Source organism: Pongo pygmaeus, chromosome 8 (assembly GCF_028885625.2).
Source record: "Pongo pygmaeus isolate AG05252 chromosome 8, NHGRI_mPonPyg2-v2.0_pri, whole genome shotgun sequence".
Taxonomy (NCBI): domain Eukaryota; kingdom Metazoa; phylum Chordata; class Mammalia; order Primates; family Hominidae; genus Pongo; species Pongo pygmaeus.
Window position 1 is genome coordinate 100,115,168 of NC_072381.2, and position 21,022 is coordinate 100,136,189.

Here is a 21,022-nt window from a genome sequence, read left to right on the forward strand (position 1 = left end):
TCAGTGTCTATTGTTCCCATCTTTAAGTTCTTGTGTATTCAGTGCTTACCTCCCACTTATAAGCAAGAACATGTGGTATTTGGTTTTCTGTTCTTGTTAGATTGCTTAGGATAATGGCCTCCTGCTTCATCTATAATGCTGCAAAAGACATAACTTTTGTTCTTTCTTATGGCTGCATAACATTCCATTATGTATGTACTAGTCTGTTCTCATGCTGCTGATAAAGACATACCTGAGACAGGGTAACTCATAAAGGAAAGAGGTTTAATGGACTCTCAATTCCACATGGCTGGAAAGGCCTCACAATAAGTCTCTGATAGAGACTTATTCACTATCATGAGAATGGCATGGGAAAGTCCTGCCTCCATGATTAAATTACCTCACATTGAGACCCACCCGTGACATGTGGGAATTAGGGGAGCTACAATTCAAGATGAGATTTGGGTGGAGACACAGCCTAACCATATCAGTGTATATTTGCTACATTTTCCTTATACAGTCCACTGTTGATGGGCACACAAGTTGATTCCATTTCTTCACTATTGTGAATAGCACTACAGTGAACATATGGGGGTGTGTGTCTTATTGATAGAATGAATATTTTGGGGGCATAAACTCCATAGTGGGATTGCTTGGTCAACTGGTAGTTCTATTTTAAGTTCTTTCAGAAATATCCAAACTGGTTTCCACAGTGGCTGAACTAGTTTGCACACCCACCAACAGTGTAAAAGCATTTCCATTTCTCTGCAACCTCACCAGCATCTGTTGTTTTTGGACTTTTTAATATTAATAATTGCTATTCTGACTGGTGTGAGATGGTACCTCACTGTGATTTTGATTTGCATTTCTCTGATGATTAGTGATGTTGAGCATTTTTTCATATGTTTGTTGGCTGCTTGTATGTCATCTTTGGAGAAGTGGCTGTTCATGTCTTTTGCCCATTTTTAATTGATTTTTTTTTTTTTTTGTTTTTCTGCTTGTTGATTTGTTTAAGTTTTTTATAGATTTTTTTCTGTTGATTCATATTTAGATTTTGGATATTAGACATTTAGGTCCTTTAAGGTAGGAAGAGTATAGGAAATAGTCAAGAAGACTTTAACAAATTTCTAAAACACAGACAGCATATAGAGGAATGATAAATCTGTACAGAGAGGGTAAACTTATAATCAAAAGGTCAGAAGAGAAAAATTTATCAAGGATGAAAACTTAATCAGTGTCCCTTAAATCCCCCCAATATTGGTATTTGGCAGTACCAAGGGTCAAAGATGGTGGAGAATGAGGCTGAAAAAGGAGGCTCTCTCTGCCTACATTTCCTCCACAACTCTTTTCATCAGGTAACTGATTTTCTCCCACAAGAAGAAGGAGGCTCACTCTCTAGAGAAACTGAGCTTAAGAAGCCCTGTACTCAGAGACACACAGCAGTGCCAGAAAAGGCATGAGGTGTAGGCTAGAAAGGCAGATTTGGTACTGGTCCACTCATTGAATTCAGAGACTCTTAGCTCTTTTATTCATCTTGCTTCCTAAAATTCAGCAGCTAGATTTATCCTACAAAAAGGGAACTGATCTAGAGAAATGACATTTTTCTTTTGCCAGCTTAACAGATGATTCTCTTCAATGTCCAACAGAGTGAATGAAATGAAAACATATGCTGTTAGACACAGGGTTATGGAATTTCAGGACAAGAGAATTAAAGGGAAAATCACAAAAGCTTTCAGAGCTGTACCAGGTTATATTGAAATAATTAGGATTCAGAAATCTCAAGAAGAACTATTAATATTATCTTGTATATTAATAAAAATAGAGTGTTTTCAGATGTGCTTGTTTGCCAAAAATTTTACCATTTTCCCTTTCTCAGAAAAATACTGGAGAATGTGCTTCATTCAAATGCCTAAAACCTTGTTAGAGAAAGTCCTGAGCTGCAGCAATCAGGAAACCTCATGTAGGAGAATAAGAGTGTCAGGGAGGCTGCCTAGCACCAGACCTAGAAAACAACTACTTCAGAATGGACCTGGTGGATAATTCAGAAGTGAGATGAGACAGCAAGAACAAAAGAGAGGTGACAGATTTTATGAGAGTTTCCAATAACTAAAAAGGGAGTTTCAAACATCTGCTGGAACATTTGTAAATAATTCTAACTTGGGAAACAGAAAATTACAAAATGAAATAGACATGGTTAAGCCCAGGAAAGTACTAAAAATAAAATTTAATCATAGCTGTCTTACCAGAGAACCATATTTGTGTAGTCAGAATGATGTAAGCAATGAATACTGATATCATAAAAATTGTCATCTAAATATATTCTGGAAAAAGCAGTGTGGAAAAGTGAGTGTGTCTATCTGAGGGTGTGTTCAAATATGAGGGGAAGATGGAGATTAAAATTCTTATCTCTCATAATAAAAAATTGTTAAATATAATCTACAAAAAGATAAGTAAGAATTAGAAACAGAGTATTTAAAAATGTGAATGTATGTTCAGAAGAAGCTGCTAGAATGTTCAAAACGGTGGATTTGGAAAGTGTGAGAATGAATAGAATACCATTGCAATTTGTGACCCCTCCCACACACAGATGCACAAATACAGTCATATATATGCATAAATCTGATAGTATAATTTAATGTTTAAGCAACATGTTATTTTGATATGAAATTAATCCATTTTCTCCAAGACAGTAATTTCATGACTAAATTATATGCTTACTTTATGTTTTCAAACATTTTATTATTTTTATTTGTATTATCATATATACTAATGTATATGTATATACAGATGTATCTTTTATCTTTTTTAATTTTTATGGGTACAAAGTAGGTATATATCAACATGTTTGGAGGTACATGAGATGTTTTGATACAGGCATGCAATGTGAAATAAGCATGTCATGGAGAATGGGGTATCTATTCCCTCAAGCGTTTATTCTTTGAGTTACAAACAATTCAATTACACTCTTTAAGTTATTTTAAAACGTACAATTAAGTTATTATTGGCTATAGTCACGCTTTTGTGCTATCATATAGTAGATCTTATTCATCTCCACCTCCCCTCCCCCCCCCCACTACCCTTTCGAGTCTCTGGTAACCATCCTTCTACACTTTATGTCCATTAGATCAATTTTTTAATTTTTAGATCCCACAAATAAGTGAGAACATTCTATGTTCGTCTTTCTGTGCCTGGCTTATTTCACTTAATGTAATAATCTCCAGTTCCCTTCATGTTTTTGCAAATGACTGAATCTCATTCTTTTTTTATGGTTGAATAGAACTACATTGTGTATATGTACTACATTTTCTTTATACACTTGTCTGTTGATACATATTTAGGTTGCTTCGAAGTAGCTATTGTAAACAGTGCTGCAACAACAAGAGTGCAGATACCTCTTCGATATACTTATTTCCTTTCTTTCGGGTATATACCAAGCAGTAGGGTTGTTGGCTCATATGGTCGCTTTATTTTTAGTGTTTTGAGGAACATTCAAACAGCTCTCCATAGAGGTCATACTAATTTGCATTCCCACCAACATTGTACGAGGGTCCACTTATCTCCACATCCTCACTAGCATTTGTTATTGCCTGTCTTTTTGATATAAGCCATTTTAACTGGAGTGAGGTGACATCTCATTGTAGTTTTGATTTACATTTCTCTGATGATCAGTGGTGTTGACCACTTTTTGTATGCCTGTTACCCATTTATATATCTTCTTTTGAGAAACATCTATTCAAATCTTTTGCCCACTTTTGGATTGGATTATTAGATTTTTTTCTATAGAGTTGCTTGAATTTCTTATATATTCTGGTTATTAATCTCTTGTCAGATGAATAGTTTGCAAATATTTCTCTCCATTCTGTAGGTTGTCTCTTCCCTTTGTTGATTGTATCTTTGGCTGTGCAGAAGCTTTTTAACTTGATGTGATTCCATTTGTTCATGTTTGCTTTGAATACCCGTGCTTGTAGGGTATTGCTCAAAACATTTTTGCCTAGACCAATGTCCTAGAGATTTTCCCTAGTGTTTTCCTAGTTTGAGGTCTTAGATTTAAGTCTTTAATCCATTTTGAGTTGATTTTTGTATATGGCAAGAGATATGAGTCCAGTTTCATTCTTCTGTGTAGGATATTAAATTTTCCCAGCATATTTATTGAAGAGACTGTCTTTCCCCCAGTGTACATTCTTGGCACCTGTGTTAGTCTGTTCTCATGCTTCTAATAAAACCATACACAAGACTGGATAATTTATAAAGGAAAGAAGTTTAATGGACTCACAGTTCCACATGGCTGGAGAGGCCTCACAATCATGGCAGAAGATGAATGAGGAGAAAAGTCATGTCTTACATGGCAGCAGGCAGAGAGCTTAGCAGGGGAACTCACATTTATAAACCATCAGATGTTGTGAGATTTATTCACTACCATGAGAAAAGTATGGAGGAAACCACCCCCATGATTCAATGGTCCCTACCTGGCCTCCCCCTTGACTTGTGGGGATTATTATAATTCAAGATGAGATTTGGGGTGGGGACACAGCCAAACCATATCAGCCCCTTTGCCAAAAATGAGTTAACTCTAGATATGTGAACTTGTTTCTGAATTCTCTATTCTGTTCCATTGGTCCATGTGTTTGTTTTTATGTCAGTACAATGCTGTTTTAGTTAGTATAGCTCTGCAGTTTAATTTGAAGTGAGATAATGTGATTCCTCCAGTTTTGTTCTTTTTGCTTAGGATAGTTTTGACTATTCTGGGTCTGTTGTGGGTCCATATACATTTTAGGATTTATTTTTTCTATTTCTGTGAAGAATGCCATTGATATTTTGATAGGAATTTTATTGAATCTGTAGATTGTTTTGATAGTATGGGCACTTTAAAAATATTGATTTTTCCAATCCATGAACATGAAATATTTTTCTGTGTGTTGGGTCCTCTTAAATTTCTTTCCTCAGTGTTTTATAGTTTTCATTATAGAGATATTTCGGTTCTTTGGTTAAATTAATCCTAGGTATTTAATTTTATGTATGGCTATTTTCAATGGGATTATTTTTTAAATTTCTTTTTCTTTTTTTTCGCTGTTGGCATATAACAACACTACTGATTTTTATGTTGATTGTGTATCCTTCAACTTTACTAAATTTGTTCATCAGTTCTAATAATTATCTTGTAGAATCTTTAGGTTTTCCTACTATAAGGTTATATCAACTGCACACAAGGATATTTTGACTTCTTCCTTTCCAATTTGGATAGGCTTTATATCTTTCTCTTGTCTGATTGCTCTTGCTAGGTCATCCAGTACTATGATGAATAACAATGGTGACAATGGTCATCCTTGTTGTGTTCCTGATCTTAGAGGAAAGACTTCCCATTTTCCCCATTCAGGATAGTACTAGTTGTAGGTCTGTCATATAGCTTTTTTATGTTGAGGTATGTTCCTTCTATCTCAAGTTTTTTTTATGAATTTTTATCAGGAAGGGATGTTAAATTTTATCAAATACTTTTTAAGCATCAACTGAAATGATCATATGGTTTTTATCCTTCATTCTGTTGATATGATGTATCACACTGCTTGATTTGCACATGTTGAACCATTCTTGCATCCCAGGGATAAATCCCACTTGGTCATTGTGAATGACCTTTTTATTGTATTTTTGAATTTGGTTTGCTAGTATTTTGTTGAAGATTTTTGCATTAGTGTTCATCAGGTGTATTGGCCTGTAGTTTTCTTTTTTTGATGTGTCTTAGTCTGATTTTGGTATCAGGGTAATATTGGCCTCATAGAATGAGTTTGGAAGTATTATCTTCTCCTTTATTTTTTGGAATAGTTTGAGTAGGGTTGGCATTAGTTCTTCTTTAAATGTTTGGTAAAATTCAGCAGTGAAGCTAGCCAGTCTTGGGGTTTTCTCTACTGGGATGACTTTATTTCTCATTTGATCCTGGTACTGGTTATTGCATGTTCAGGTTTTGGATTTCTTCCTGGTTCAATCCTGATGGGTCAGATTTGTCTAGGGATTTGTCCATTTCTTCTAGATTTTCCAATTTATTGGCATATAGTTGCTCATAGTAACCACTAATTATTCTTTGAATTTCTGCAGTATCAGTTGTAATGCCTCCTTTTTAATTTGTTTTTATTTATCTGAATCTACTCTTTTTTTTCTTAGTCTGGCTAAAGGTTTTTCAATTTTATTTAACTTCTCAAAAAAGCAAGTTTTTGTTTCATTGATCTTTTGTTTTGTTTTCTTCACTTAAATTTTATTTATTTCTGCTCTGATCTTTATTATTCATTTTCTTCTACTAATTTTGGTTTTAATTTGCTTTTGCTTTTCTAATTCTTTAGGATGCATCACTAAATTTTTTATTTGTCAATTTTCTCCATTTTTACTATAAGCTGTTGTAGCTATAAACTTTCCTCTTAGTACTGGTCTTGCTGTAGCCCCTAGGTTTTTGTATGTTGTGTTTTCATTATCATTTGTTTCAGGAAATTGTTCAATTTTCTTTTTAATCTCTTCATGGACCCACTGTTCATTTATGAACATATTTCTAAATTTCCATTTATTTGTGTAGTTTCCAAAATTCCTCTTGTTATTGATTGCTGGTTTTATTACATTGTGGTCAGAGACGATGCTTGATATTATTTCAGTTTCTTTGAATATTTTAAGACTTGTTTTGTGACCTAACATACGGTCAATTCTTGATAACAATCCATGTGCTGTGGAAAAGAATGTGTATTCTGTAGCAGTTGGATAAAATATCCTGCAAATATCTATTAGATCCATTTGATCTATAGTGCAGATGAAGTTCAATGTTTCCTTGTTGATTTTCTATCTGGATGACCTGTCCAATGCTGAAAGTGGGGTGTTGAAGTCTCCAGCTATTATTATATTGGGGCCTATCTCTCTCTAGTTCTAATTATGTGTCTTTTATATATCTGGGTGCTCCATTGTTGGTGGCATATATATTTAAACTTGTTCCATCTTCTTGCCAAGCTGACCACTTTATCACCAATAATGATCTTCTTTGCGTCTTCTTATTGTTTTTGTTTTGAAATCTACTTTGATTTAAATATAGTAACTCACGCTCTTTTTTTCATTTCCATTGGCATGTACTGTCTCATTCCATTCCTTTATTTTCAGCCTATGTGTGTCTTTATAAGTGAAGTGTGTTTCTTTTAGGCAACAGATTAATAGGTCTTGTTTTTCCATCCAGGTCTGTAACAGGTCAGTATGTCTTTTGATTGGAGATTTTATTCCATTTACATTCAGTGTTATTATTGATAAGTAAGGACTTACCCATGCCCTTTTGTTATTTGTTTTCTGGTCATTTTGTGGACTTCTCTTCCTTCTTTCATTTCTTCCTGTCTTCCTTTATTGAAGAGAATTTTCTCTGTTTATATGTGTACAGATTTTTCTTAATGTGTGGTTTATGGCAGTTACACATTTGTGCATCTGTAACCGTCCTCTCTTTAAGTTTGCATATACTTCCAGCACTATAATTTAAATTTATAATATGTTTGGATACCTTCATCATGATTCATGTACTCCTGAATTGCTACAACAAATGTGCCATTTTTCTCCTTTTCCATCAGTTTTTACTTGTGTCTTATCAGCTAAAGTCCAGGAAGAGATTGAACGTGTGATTGGCAGAAACCGGAGCCCCTGCATGCAGGACAAGAGCCACATGCCCTACACAGATGCTGTGGTGCACGAGGTCCAGAGATACATTGACCTTCTCCCCACCAGCCTGCCCCATGCAGTGACCTGTGACATTAAATTCAGAAACTATCTCATTCCCAAGGTAAGTTTGTTTCTCCTACACTGCAACTCCTTGTTTTTGAACTCCCCAAATTCATAGTATCATTCTTAACCTCTACCATCACTAGGTGAGAGAAGTGCATAACTCATATGTATGGCAGTTTAACTGGACTTTCTCTTGTTTCCAGTTTGGGGCTATAAAGGTTTGTAACAGTCCTACTGTCTGGCAGTGTGTGTTCTCCAGATTTATTATCTTTCTTCAAGATTGGTTTGGCTACTCTTAGGTGCTTATATTTCCAAATAAATTTTAAAGGTATTAGTTTGTAAATTTCCCAAAACCTTGGGCTGGAATTTCTGTCAGGGTGACACTAAATTTATAGGCTAGTTTGGAAAGAACTGAATCTTGACACGTTGAGTCTTTCCATTCCTGAATATAATTATGCTTCCAATTTGTTTGGGGTTTCTTTTATTTAACCAGGAATGTTGTGATTTTGTTGTCATGGTTTTCAAGTCTTTGGTTTTCCCTAGATAATTAACATTTTTGTTGTGGAACATAATTAGTTTTTATCATTCTGATGATGTTAATCTGTCAACTTTGCTAAATTTACTAATCAATATTCATAATTTATTTCTGGATTCATTGTAATTTCTGTGTACATTATACTGTATCTGAGTTAATATTGTTTTATTTCTTATTTTCCATTTCTCATGGGCTTAATGTCTCTTTATTGCATTCATTACTGCATTAGCTAGAATTTCTAGGAGAACATTGAATAGAATTGGTTACAGTGGGGATCCTTGTTTCTCATTTCTAATTTGCAGGAAGCAGTGGAAGTTTTCCATTTCAATATTGAGAATGATGCTTGAAGTAGATTTTGGTAGATTTTTTTTTATCAGATTAGAGAAGTTTGCTGTCATATATATATATATATATATGTCATAATTGTGTGTAAAATCTTATCAAATCAATACTCTGCATCTATTTATATAATTGTGTGTTAGTCCATTTCCATTGCTATAAAGGAATATCTTTGGCTGGGTAATTTATAAATAAAAGAGTTTTATTTTGGCTCATGGCTCTGCAGGCTGTGCAAGAGGCATAATGGGGGCAGGCATCTACTCCTAGTGAGGACTTCAGGTAACTTCCAATCATGGGAGAAGGGGAAAGGGAAGCAAGAATGTCACATGGCAAGAGAGGGAGTAAGAGAAAAAGGAGTAGAAGTGACTTTAAACAACCAGCTTGTGTGTGAACTAACAGAATATGAACTCACTTATTATCACGGGAAGAGCTTTAAGCCACTCATGAAGAATTCACCCCCATGTCCTAAATACTTCTCACCAGACCCCACATCCAACATTGAGAATCACATTTCAACATGAGATTTGGAGGGGACAAATATCCACACAACATCAGATTATATATATTGGGCTTACATTTCTCACTAAATAGAAATAAGTATGCACATAGAGATGAACTGGCCTTCTTCATATTGTTTAGGACTTCAGTGTTTACATTCACAAGAGATTTGGTTTATAATTTTCTTTCTCAGAATTTTCAAGGTTTTTGATATTAAGATTATGCCAGCCTTATAAAACCAGGCAAGAAATGTTTCCTAATGTGAGTCTGTTTTTATTGCCATTCCCTCTCTCCACTTTTCTTCTTGTGATCACTTTGTTGTATCTTTGAAATGCCTGATAACTTTTGGTTAAATACCAGATGGTATATATAAGAAATTGCAGAATTGCAGAGGAGGTTTATATTCTTCAAAGAAAGATTCATTCCTCTCCCATCGGCGGTCATAATGACATGACACCTGTTGTCATGATTCAGAATTGGACATAATGTGAACCCAGTTGAAAATTGAGTCTCAGTGTTAGCTTAGCTCTCTGAGGTTCTCCTACCTTTGGAAGCTTGAAACCAATTTTTGTCTTGGCAGCTTTGCAGTGCCTTCTATCACATGGTTTCTGTATTAATCCAGACACTCCAGTTGCCATCTCAAACCTACTCTTTTCCAATCAAAACCAATACATATGATTAGTAAAATAAAAAATAATATAACTGAAAGTTGTATTTTTGAGGGGAAAAAGCAATAAGACTTGGTAAGGTTGCAATTACTAATGTCATCTTTTGAAGAAGACAGATAGATAATTTACTTAGAGATTATGGGGCTTACTCTAGTGGTCACTGATTTAGTACAAGAGAAAAGACTTCAATGCACTCTGTTTTCACAAACACAGGAGATAACCAGGAGACTTTCATTTCTCAAAATTAGGGTCTGAGGGTAATGGTAATGAGACTTACTTCTTCTCCTATAACTAACTAAATGAGAAATATACTGAAGAATCAGGCAGGAGTTGCCAGTCTCCCCAGTTCACTGCATCAGCTTTGGTGACCTCCTGGAGGGGAATGCTGCATCTGATGAGTCTCTTCATTCACCCCCACGCAGGGCAGCTCATGCTGTGCCTGATGTCTTTTAAGCCCTGAGAAGCCAGAGCCCAAGGGGATAACCCATTGAATCCCTTCTTCATGGAATAGCCCAGTACAGAAAAAAGCAGCACTGTGTGGCCAATTCTACCCTCTTTACAAATCAGATACATGTGTTCTTCTGCTACAGGCTGGATCCACTTATCTAGCTGGAGATAATAGTCTGAGACAGGAGTTCACAAACTGTTTCTGTAATGGGCCAGATAGTAAATATTTTAGACTTTTCAGGCCATGTGGTTTCTGTTGCAATTCTTGACATCTGCTATTGTAGCATGAAAGCAGTCATAAACAACCTGCAAATGAATGAGTATTGATATGTTCCAATTTTTATAGAAACAAATGTAAATTTCCTAAAAATGTTTGTTTCAAAAATATTGTTTCTTATTTGCATTTGTTCAATGTAAATACTTTTAGCTCACATGCTATAAAAAAACAGGTGGCAGGATGGACTTGTGCAGGGAGTATTTTTTATTGATGCCTAATGTAAGACATCCCTGTCCAGTAGAATTTTCTGCAAAGATGTGCGATTGATTTGTGCTTTTATGTCATATTTAAGGAATATTTGTCAGCATGAGATTCCAAAGACTGGCTTTTAACTTTTCCAGAATTTTTTTGTTTTAGCTCTTATATCTAGATCAATGACATATTTCAAATTAATTTTTATTTCATAATATGAAGTAATAGTGGTCATGCTTCAATGTCTATAAATTTCTACTTATTCAAGTAACATTTGTTGAAATAAATCTGCTTTGGTATCTTAATAACATTTTAATATAGTACTTGTTTATAAATATTCAAGGGAATATTTTTAAAAAACAAAATTATAGACTATTTATATGAAAATTTAGGGGGTAGAATTTTTCCTAACATTTTTTATTATAAAATTTTTTAAAATAAATAATATTACACACACATATGTATATGTACATATGGCAGTGTGTATATATATCTACTTTGATATCTGTCCATCCATTTACACCTCAATACTTCAGTATGTACAGCACAATAACAATGGTTTTCTCCTACATAATAATAATAGCATTCATACTGTGGAGTTATTAATACAATAAATTATTTACTATAGAGATTTTATTTAAAATTTCCCAACTTTAAAAGAATATTTTAATCACTTTTTTTCTTGCAATTCACTCTCCAGTCAAGAAATAAGCACATAGTTTCAGTATCCTGTTATTTTCATCTCCTGTAATCAAGAAGAGTCCCTTTTCCGCTGTTTCCTTTCAGTATGTTGATCTCTGTAAAGAGTTGAGCCATTAGTCATTTAAATTTTCCTGGGGCTCATTTTGTATAATTGTTTTCTAAATATTATATTCCAGTTATGACTTTGGCAAGAAAACAACATAGTATTTTGAATATTCCGCTGAATCACAGTGGTGAGGCGGGACATATAATGTCACATATGCCATTATTGGTTATGCTAAGATCCTCACCTAATAAGTTGGAATCTGCCAGATCTTTCCATTGAAGGGGTTCTGCTTTTTATGCATGAATGATAAAAATCTATGGCATGGTACTTTAAGACAGAACACCCTACTTCCAAAGTCACACATCCAATAGTTTTATCTTTCATTAATGATCCTCACTTGACCTGATGATCTTGACCTGAATGGTTACAAATAGGTGATTTTTCTAATTTCATCATTCCTTCTGTATTTTTAAGCTAGGATTAATCTGTAATGAATATCTCTCCCATATCTTTAAATGAAGACAAACAAACTGCATGGCAATGACAAGAACTCAATAGTTTTATCCTTGCCACTACACTTGTTACCATCCCAGAAGATGTCATTTGAAATTCAATCATATGTTTATTCACAAATGCCCTGTGAACAGATACTGTGGCCATTTCCTGTGTCAACAGAGACTTCAACTTTTAGTCATAATCTACACATAAGGTTGGTGAAAACTGAAGTGATGGAATAGAGCAGCAAGTGTGGACAGCCACTAGTGTCCAAGCTTGATGAAAAGGAGGACAGATTCAGAATGTTGCACCCAAGTATCCAAGTACTCAGGACTTCAAATGTGATTGCAGGGCACTTTAGCAAGATTATTGTCATGGGCCTTAAGTTCATGACTCTTATTACTTGGTCTATCCATCTGGAAATGGTACTGCTCTTCTTTGGAATGGGATTTCCTCATCTGCACATCAAAAGACTTAACTACGTGATTACCACTGTTTCTTCAATCTTCATGACTTCTTTACAGCTCAGTTCATCTATGTCTCTTCTTTCTAGGGCACAACCATATTAATTTCCCTGACTTCTGTGCTACATGACAACAAAGAATTTCCCAACCCAGAGATGTTTGACCCTCGTCACTTTCTGGATGAAGGTGGCAATTTTAAGAAAAGTAACTACTTCATGCCTTTCTCAGCAGGTAATATAAATTTATTTCCATTTGTATTTCAGGGTACAAGATAACTTTTTCGATCAGTTGGAACTTACATGTGCCTCCTCTGCAGTGGTACAATTACTCTTTGTAAACGATCAAGAGCACTGTTCTGAATGCCTGTGTGCTCCCTGCTCATGATACATCCTAATTATTGGGCCAGATTAGTGGGTTTTGGAGAGTTAATCCAGTTCTTCCAAATTGAGAAAGCTGAAGTATAGGTTGGTTGAATTCTGCCTCTAGATACACCACCGAGGTACCCAAGAACTCCTCCTGGAAGATAAAACTAATTACATTTTCTTCACTAGCCATGAGGAAGTTATCTCACTCCAGAACTTCACTGAGTGTTTTCCACATGGTGTCCCTCACCCCCTAGGCTGGACTTGTAGGATAAAATTATCCTAAAACACAGAATACGGTCTTAAAAGGCTCACTTCTGAGTTTGGAAAGCAGAGTAAACAGATCATTGTAGTTCAGTAGGACTGAGGCTGTGATATGGAAACAACAGGCTGTTGGGGATAGGGAGGTAGATGGAAAACCTGTCTGCTTCTTGTTCTTTTATACCCCAAAGTGAGGCACAAGTAACATTTTAATAGCAGTAAAGACATTTGAGCTACCTCAAAGGAGGCAGAGAGGATGAAAAGAAGAGAAGACAGGGCTATTAAAGGAGATAATAAGCCACGGGAGCAGGACATTGGCTCCAAATAAAGGATATTAGAACCTTTGCCAAATAACCATGGATGGGATGAGGGGGACATTGGGAATGTAGCAGGATACTCTTCAGTGATGCAGAGCACCATGCTGTTCCCCTAGTCGTGGCCATGTATCTTGGATGTTGGATATCCATACTTGAAATGTGTGTGCTGAACATCTGGTGATAGAATCTCCTTCCTTTATTCTATGACCTTTAATGTCTGCTTTATATCTGCTACTGTAGATACCAACACAACAAGAAAAGAAACCTACCTTCAAGCATTCACATTTAGCACATGTATTAGTCCATTCTTACATTGCCTTAAAGAACTACTTGAGATTGGGTAATTTATGAAGAAAAGAGATTTAATTCACTCACAGATCCACAGGTTGTACAGGAAGCATGGCTGGGAGGCCTCAAGAAACTTGCAATCATGGTGGGAGGCAGAGCAGAAGCAAGCACATCTTTCCATGGCATAGCAGGAGAGAGAGAGCAATGAGGAAAGGCTACATACCTTTAAACAACCAGATCTCATGAGAACTCACTCACTATCATGAGAACAGAAAGGGGGAAATTATCCCCCATGATTCAATCACCTCTAACCAGGTATCTCCCCCAACATTGGGAATTACAATTTGACATGAGATTTGGGTAAGAACACAGAGCCCAACCATATCGCACACTAATAAATAAATAAATAAATCAGTAATTATTATTCCAGGTGACCCGTGCTGTCTGTTTCTTCTGCCATAACAAAATATCCAAGACTAGGCAATTGATAAATAATGGAAATTTATTTCTCACAATTCTGAAGGCTGGGAGTTCCAAGATCGAGGTGTCAGCAAGTTCAGTGTCTGATGTGGGCCTATTCCTTACAGATAATGACCCCTCTGTATCCTTATATGGCAGAAGTGCAAAAAAGGCAAAAGAGGAGAAATGGCTCCCTTGCATCTCTTGATGTTGTTATTTTAGCAAGGACAGAGCCCCCCTGACTTACTCACTTCCTAAAAGGAGCCATCTCTTTAGTAATGTTGCATTGGGATTATGTGTCAACATATGAATTTGGGAGAGGCATATTCAGACCATAGCACATTTTTCAATGGAAGTATAAATATAATGTTGAGGAAACCTAGAGAAAGCAACATTTTCTTGCTCAAGGAGATGAGAAAGAGGGTTAAAAGAGGAGATAAAATTTGACCTATGTCCTGACTGTGGTAATAGAAAAGTTCATCTTGGCCAAAAGGAGCAGCATGATATGAAATTTGAAACTTCATGGTGTGCTGGAGACTGATGATGAGTGGCTATGCTTAGAGTTGACAGTATCGGATTTGAAGAGTGTAAGGAGTGATGTGGATCATCAGACTGGAAACAGAATGTGAGGGTCCAGATCAATCCATTGGGACCTTATCCTATAGGAAATACAGGGAAGCCATTTAAAGTTTTAAAGTGAGAAGGTGACCTGTTTAGACATGTGCTCCTGAAAGTACCTAGGGGAAAAAAATCTTTGGCTGCATATTGAGCCAGAAATACAAAGGTAAATACAGTATGTTAGCCTCCTCTTCTAAGCCCTTCTCAGTTCAATCCACTGGACAAGAAATGTATGTTTCTAAAGAAAGATTGACGAAGACATTTAAAGTCTTTAGAAAGATTTTAATAAAGTGCTTGGCATGCAGCTGGTACTCAACAAATATTTGTTGAATACAGGGTGCCTGTTAAGATCTGATATTAGGTGAAGAGTAAGTATGTCCATTCATTTTTCAGTTGCCTATCCATCCATCCATTCATCCATTTATCCATCCACTCATCCATCCATTCATTCATGCATGCACCCATCCACCCATCTATCTCCTCATCTCTCCTATGATTCACTGAACAGTTATTGCATATTCTGTTTGTGCCAGTTACAGAGACAGTGTTTGTCACTGTCACAGTTACGCATGAGGAGTAACTGCTCTCTGTGTTTGCTATTTTCAGGAAAACGGATTTGTGTGGGAGAAGCCCTGGCCCGCATGGAGCTGTTTTTATTCCTGACCTCCATTTTACAGAACTTTAACCTGAAATCTCTGGTGGACCCAAAGAACCTTGACACCACTCCAGTTGTCAATGGATTTGCCTCTGTGCCACCCTTCTACCAGCTGTGCTTCATTCCTGTCTGAAGAAGAGCAGATGGCCTGGCTGCTGCTGTGCTGTCCCTGCAGCTCTCTTTCTTCTGGGGCGTTATCCATCTTTCACTATCTGTAATGCCTTTTCTCACCTGTCATCTCACATTTTCCCTTCCCTGAAGATCTAGTGAACATTCGACCTCCATTACGGAGAGTTTCCTATGTTTCACTGTGCAAATATATCTGCTATTCTCCATACTCTGTAACAGTTGCATTGACTGTCACATAATGCTCATACTTATCTAATATTGAGTTATTAATATGTTATTATTAAATAGAGAAATATGATTTGTGTATTACAATTCAAAGGCATTTCTCTGCATGTTCTAAATAAAAAGCATTATTATTTGCTGAGTCAGTTTATTAGACCTTCCTTCTTTTATGCATAATGTAGGTCAGAAATTAAAGAAAATAGAGTGCCAGGAGGCCATGCTGGTTCTCAAAATGATAAGGACAGAAAGGACAAAGGGGAAGAGGGTAGGGAAGCTATTTTGGGTGAGTGTTAGAGTTACTTGAGGACTGGATTTGAAAGTGAGAAACTGTCCAGGGGCAGCTCTAACCTGTAGGGAAATATTCAGAGGATCAGCAAAAGGGAGGAATGGACATTAAATGTTAGAATTCTTATATCGACATTGGTGTTCCTTTTTTTTTTTTTTTTGAGACAAAATCTTGCTCTGTCACCCAGGATGGAGTGCAGTGGTGCAATCTCAGCTCTCTGTAACCTCTGCCTCCCAGGTTCAAGTGATTCTCCTGCCTCAGCCTCTTGAGTAGCTGGGATTATAGGTGTATGCCACCACACCTGGCTAATTTTTTGTATTTTTAGTACAGACAGGTTTTCACCATGTTAGCCAGGATGGTCTCAATCTTCTGACCTTGTGATCTGCCTGCCTCGGCCTCCCACAGTGCTGGGATTACAGGTGTGAGCCACTGCACCTGGCCTGGTGTTACTTTAAAGTGTCATTACTTTATCTCTAAATAAAGAATCAGATTACTTTTACTACTTCATGTTTCCAACTTATAATGATATAATGAAGTATAAATACATGCTTTCATATCACTGCTCACATGTTCTGTCATGCTTCTCTCTTCAAACATAAAATTTCTTTTTCTTTTTTTTTTGTTTTTTTTGTTTCTTTTTTTGAGATGGAGTCTCACTTTTGTTGCCCAGGCTGGAGTACAATGGCATGATCTTGGCTCGCTGCAATCTGCACCTCCAGGGTTGAAATGATTCTCCTGCTTCAGTCTCCCAAGTAGCTGGGATTACAGGTGCCCACCCCCACACCAGGCTAATTTTTAGTAGAGACAGGGTTTCACCATGTTGGCCAGACTAGTCTTGAACTCCTGACCTCAAATGATCCACCCACCTCAGCCTCACAAAGTGCTGGGATTACAGGTGTGAGCCACCACACTTGGCTGGGCAAAATTTCTAAGAAGAATTACAAGGATTTAATCTTTCTCAGCTTCTCCTATATTATTTTACTTTTAACATAAGTGGGATGATAATTTTATGCTATGGTCCTAATATAATTAGCCTCATGTCATCTCCAAAGAATAGACAACTAAGTATCTTATGTTAAATTATATTCACCACTCTTCCTGTCTTCTCCTTGAAATGTAAGAAATAAGAAGTAACATAATTTGTTATGCTTCTCACAGCTCATCTCCCAGAAGAAGTTACATACACTTTGGAATACGTTTTAAAGATAACATGTGGGTGCAGGTGTACATGAACATCTATATATGTATGTGTACATTATGTATATTCACCCATTTTATATATATATATATACACACATATATATAACTTATGCACACATACATATAGGGTTAAATGTTTATTACAATATTGGGCTCATATCACACATCTTGTATTAAAACTTGCTATTTTCCTATCAAGTAATATGCCAACAAAACCTCTAAGGTGACAGAAACATAGGGAAATGATTCAGAGAGATAATAGAAGAGAAAGTGGAAATGAGTATCACATTAATGGGAAGATCCAGATGGAAATTACATATTATACCTTTTAAACCTTCTTCAATGGGAAATGCAAATGTATTAATGTAGTGTTAGTAGAGGTGTTGGCAAACACCCCTAGGTGAGTTAAATCAAGGAGATGTCAAGTCTGTTTTCTCCTGGAGACTGTAATGAATAATCTGTTTTCCTGCCTATTTCACCTCCTAAAGGCTGCCTGCATTCCTTGGCTCGTGAACTCTTCCTTCTTTCACTCCAAACACTTGCTTCTGTTGTCACATCTCCTACTCCTACTACTGACTCTTATTCTCACATCTCCCTTACATTAGAAATGCAAAATGCTTTTTCCCTGGTGTCACAAAGAAATAGCACTCAAACAAAAATTTAATTTGCTCAGCAAGGCAATTTTTACTTTCTGCAGAAAGAGCACTCCTTGCAGATGGAACAATGGTGAGAGCACACCTGGACAGAGGAGGGAAAGAGGTTCTTATTCCTAATGGAGATAGCCTTTACTGCTCTGTCATTCCCCTATTGGCTAGGGTTGGACTGCACAGTCTAAGCAATTCCAATTGGCTATTTTTAAAAAGAGCAGGAGAATGAGCCAGAGTGGCGAGGCATGTAGTTTGGCAGGAAGGGCAGTTACAGAACTGGTGGCTCAGGATGAGTCAGGATGGACAACAGGTGACCAGGGGTGACTCATGTCAAAGCAGGTGACCAGGGGAACAGATGTGAACTACTGATTAGGACTGGTGGGAAAGTTGTTTACTGAAATTAGAAGCAAGGGGGCAAAGGGAACCAGGAAGTTAAACTTTAAAATGGAGAATCAATAAGAGAGCTGAACATACTGACATACTGATTCTTTGAATAGAAACTTGGGGTTCACTATATTTAACAATTCTTCATCTTGAATTTTTACAGTTGTTTCTCTTCAAACTTCCTTAAAATGTCTTGGTGTAGTTGTTCTGCATGATTCTGTAAAACAAAAAGCTTCTCTGAATAAGGTGGAGGAGAATTAAGGGAGGTTTTAGTAAGTGCTGCCTGTATGAGTCTGTGAACCAGCCCATGGATGCATGGTATGACACAACACCCAACAAGAATGAATACGCCTACTATGGCTGTGAGAGAAGTAAGAATTAGGCTATGATTTTTTCTTTTCCTTTTACTGAATGATTTTTCTAGGCACCTTTTAAAGGGGTCATTTACTGCTGAGTTTTTGGTTAACTCATTTGACAGAGCAGTTAGACCTTGCAATGCCTTTGTTATACTTCCATCAGGGGCAGTATTGTTTGGGATGAAGGTACAACATTGAGTTTTAATCATGATGCAAACTCCTCCTCCTTCTGCTGATATAATGTCTAAGGCTATTCTATTTTCCCAAGCCCTCTGGCTAGTAGCCCCTAATTGCACTGCTATTTCTTTAGCAGCATCTCTAGTGTAGTTAATAAACCACTGTTGATCATAATAGATGTAATTCATCCAGTCTACATTTTTATTAATTTTTACCCACTAGAATATTGACTTAAATCCTGAAGCTATTTCATTGCTGGCTTTAAATTCATCTGGTACTCCTCATTGAGATCTAATAGCCTTTACATAAACATGGGGGTCAAAGGACCCATATAGGGCACTTCTTCTTTTACTATTTTCTCTTTTTTTTTGTAATTATGTTGACGGAATGTTAGAGTGAAAGGGATGGCGAATTGGACTAGAGCACAAGTGCTGCTCTAATAATTTGGCAGAGTATCCAGCAATAGTCCCCCATGATACCACCACACTAATGCTCAGGAATGAACAAGGACAGACTGGTAAGCTCTTGGAAAGGCTTGGTTACACGGCACCCTGTTAAATCTTCAAGGAATGCTAACTTTTCCCCCTGCTGTGAAAGGAATGAGGTGAAGTTAACATCAGGGGCTGGAGGCCAGAAGGCCCTTGAGGGCTGACCCACAGGGCTCTTAACCTCGGGGAACAGCACTAAAAGAGCCTTGCATGACCCATCGCCCCAGGCTGTGGGGTTCTGGAAGACAGCTACCATACAGCTCATGCCAGGTCCCTGAGAGGACCATCCAAGTGGAAAGGGAACAATCTGGGTCTCTGGCCTGCCTATCGCACAAGGGTTACAGTCACTTTTGTTTAGCGTGCAAACAGAATATTTTATCCATTCCAGCCAAGCATTTGCATCCTGATACCCTGTTTCAATTGCTATAGTTTGTTTTAAACAGTTAACCTCTACAACAACTACTTTGGTTTTATCGTTGGGTATATAATAAGAGAATGTTGGTTAGAGGAGAACTTAGGAGAGGGAGAAAAGGGTACAGGAAGTGAGGAGGCAATGAAGCACATTTCAAAGGATCCTGAGACTTCTGCTCCTATACCATAGAAATGGCTTAATGAAGGGGAATAACTCTGGGGAGCAGAGATGGTAATCTGTACTGGATTACATTGGTTTAGCTGACAGTGGGGAGGGATCACTCCTTTAGTAAAATGAATATATGGTTTTAAGAAACTGAAAGTACTAGTTAGGGTGGTCCATCCTTGCTCTTTAGTATTTTATAGAGCATTGAGCCAACTTTGGCAGAGAAGCTCTGCTCTAGGAGGACAAGATTTCCAGTTTATACTGGAATCTTCATCAAACTCTTCTCAAACTAACTTATCCCAGTTAACAGATTTTTAGTCTGAGGAGAGCTAGAAAGGATAAAGATAGTTTTCTGAAGTGGAGAGTTGCCTCTAACTTGGCAAATCTCCACAGGGTATAACAAGGCAACCATCAAATGTAATAGTTTGAGGCAAAATTGACTTGGTTACATTAATAACTAGGTAGTCAGCAATAGAGCAAGGAAAGAAGAAGGAGTAACAGAATAGATAAAAGGAGTTAAATTTTTCTTATCTTTAGTTTGATAGGGTTTTCCCCTGGGACTATGGCCCATGACTCTGGAGGGGGCAGCACTTTCTTGACTTGGGTGTGATGGGTCCATCCTTTTTCTGCTGTGCAGACTGCCATTTCAGTAGTTAGGAGCACTAGGTAAGGTCCTTCCCCAGTTTGAGCTTTTCCTTCTCTCTAACTTTTGACAGTGACGTGGTCCCCAGGCTGACGCTGGTATGCTGGAAATGCTAGGGGTGGCACCTGTGCTAAAATACCTTTAGTTCTGAGGGAAGGGAAAGTGGAAGATAAGCCAAGTATATAATTTCTGCAAAATAGATCTTTTGTTTCAAATGTAGAGAAATCAGTATTAGAATGTAGATAAGGCAATCCATAAAGCATCACATAAGGGGATAGGCCTATGTCTTTTCAGGAAGCAGTTCAGACTTTCAACAGAGTAATAGGCCTTCCTACATTCGTTGATGAAGGTAGGTGTCAGAGATTATGATATTCCCATGTTATATCCAGTACCTGAGCTCATTTCTTTTTTTTTTTTTCAACCTAGGCTGGAGTGCAGTGGCACGACTTGGCTCACTGCAACCTCTGCCTCCCAGGTTCACACCTTTCTCCTGCCTCAGCCTCCCAAGTAGCTGGAACTACAGGCACCTGCCACCACGCCTGGCTAATTTTTGTATTTTCATTAGAGACGGGGTTTCCCTATG

At 37.1% G+C, this 21,022-nt stretch overlaps 1 protein-coding gene across 1 annotated transcript in view; it reads left to right on the top strand.

Moving 5' to 3' along the window:
* LOC129006530 (cytochrome P450 2C9) overlaps positions 1-16,528 on the top strand; it is a 69,050-nt gene extending 52,522 nt beyond the window's left edge. Inside the window, exons 7-9 of the mRNA XM_054436239.2 lie at positions 7,578-7,765; positions 12,460-12,601; positions 15,282-16,528. Of these exons, the coding sequence (XP_054292214.1) occupies positions 7,578-7,765; positions 12,460-12,601; positions 15,282-15,463 (512 nt within the window). The 3' untranslated portion in view covers positions 15,464-16,528. The remainder of the gene's footprint in view (positions 1-7,577; positions 7,766-12,459; positions 12,602-15,281) is intronic.
* The last annotated feature ends 4,494 nt before the right edge of the window (positions 16,529-21,022 follow it).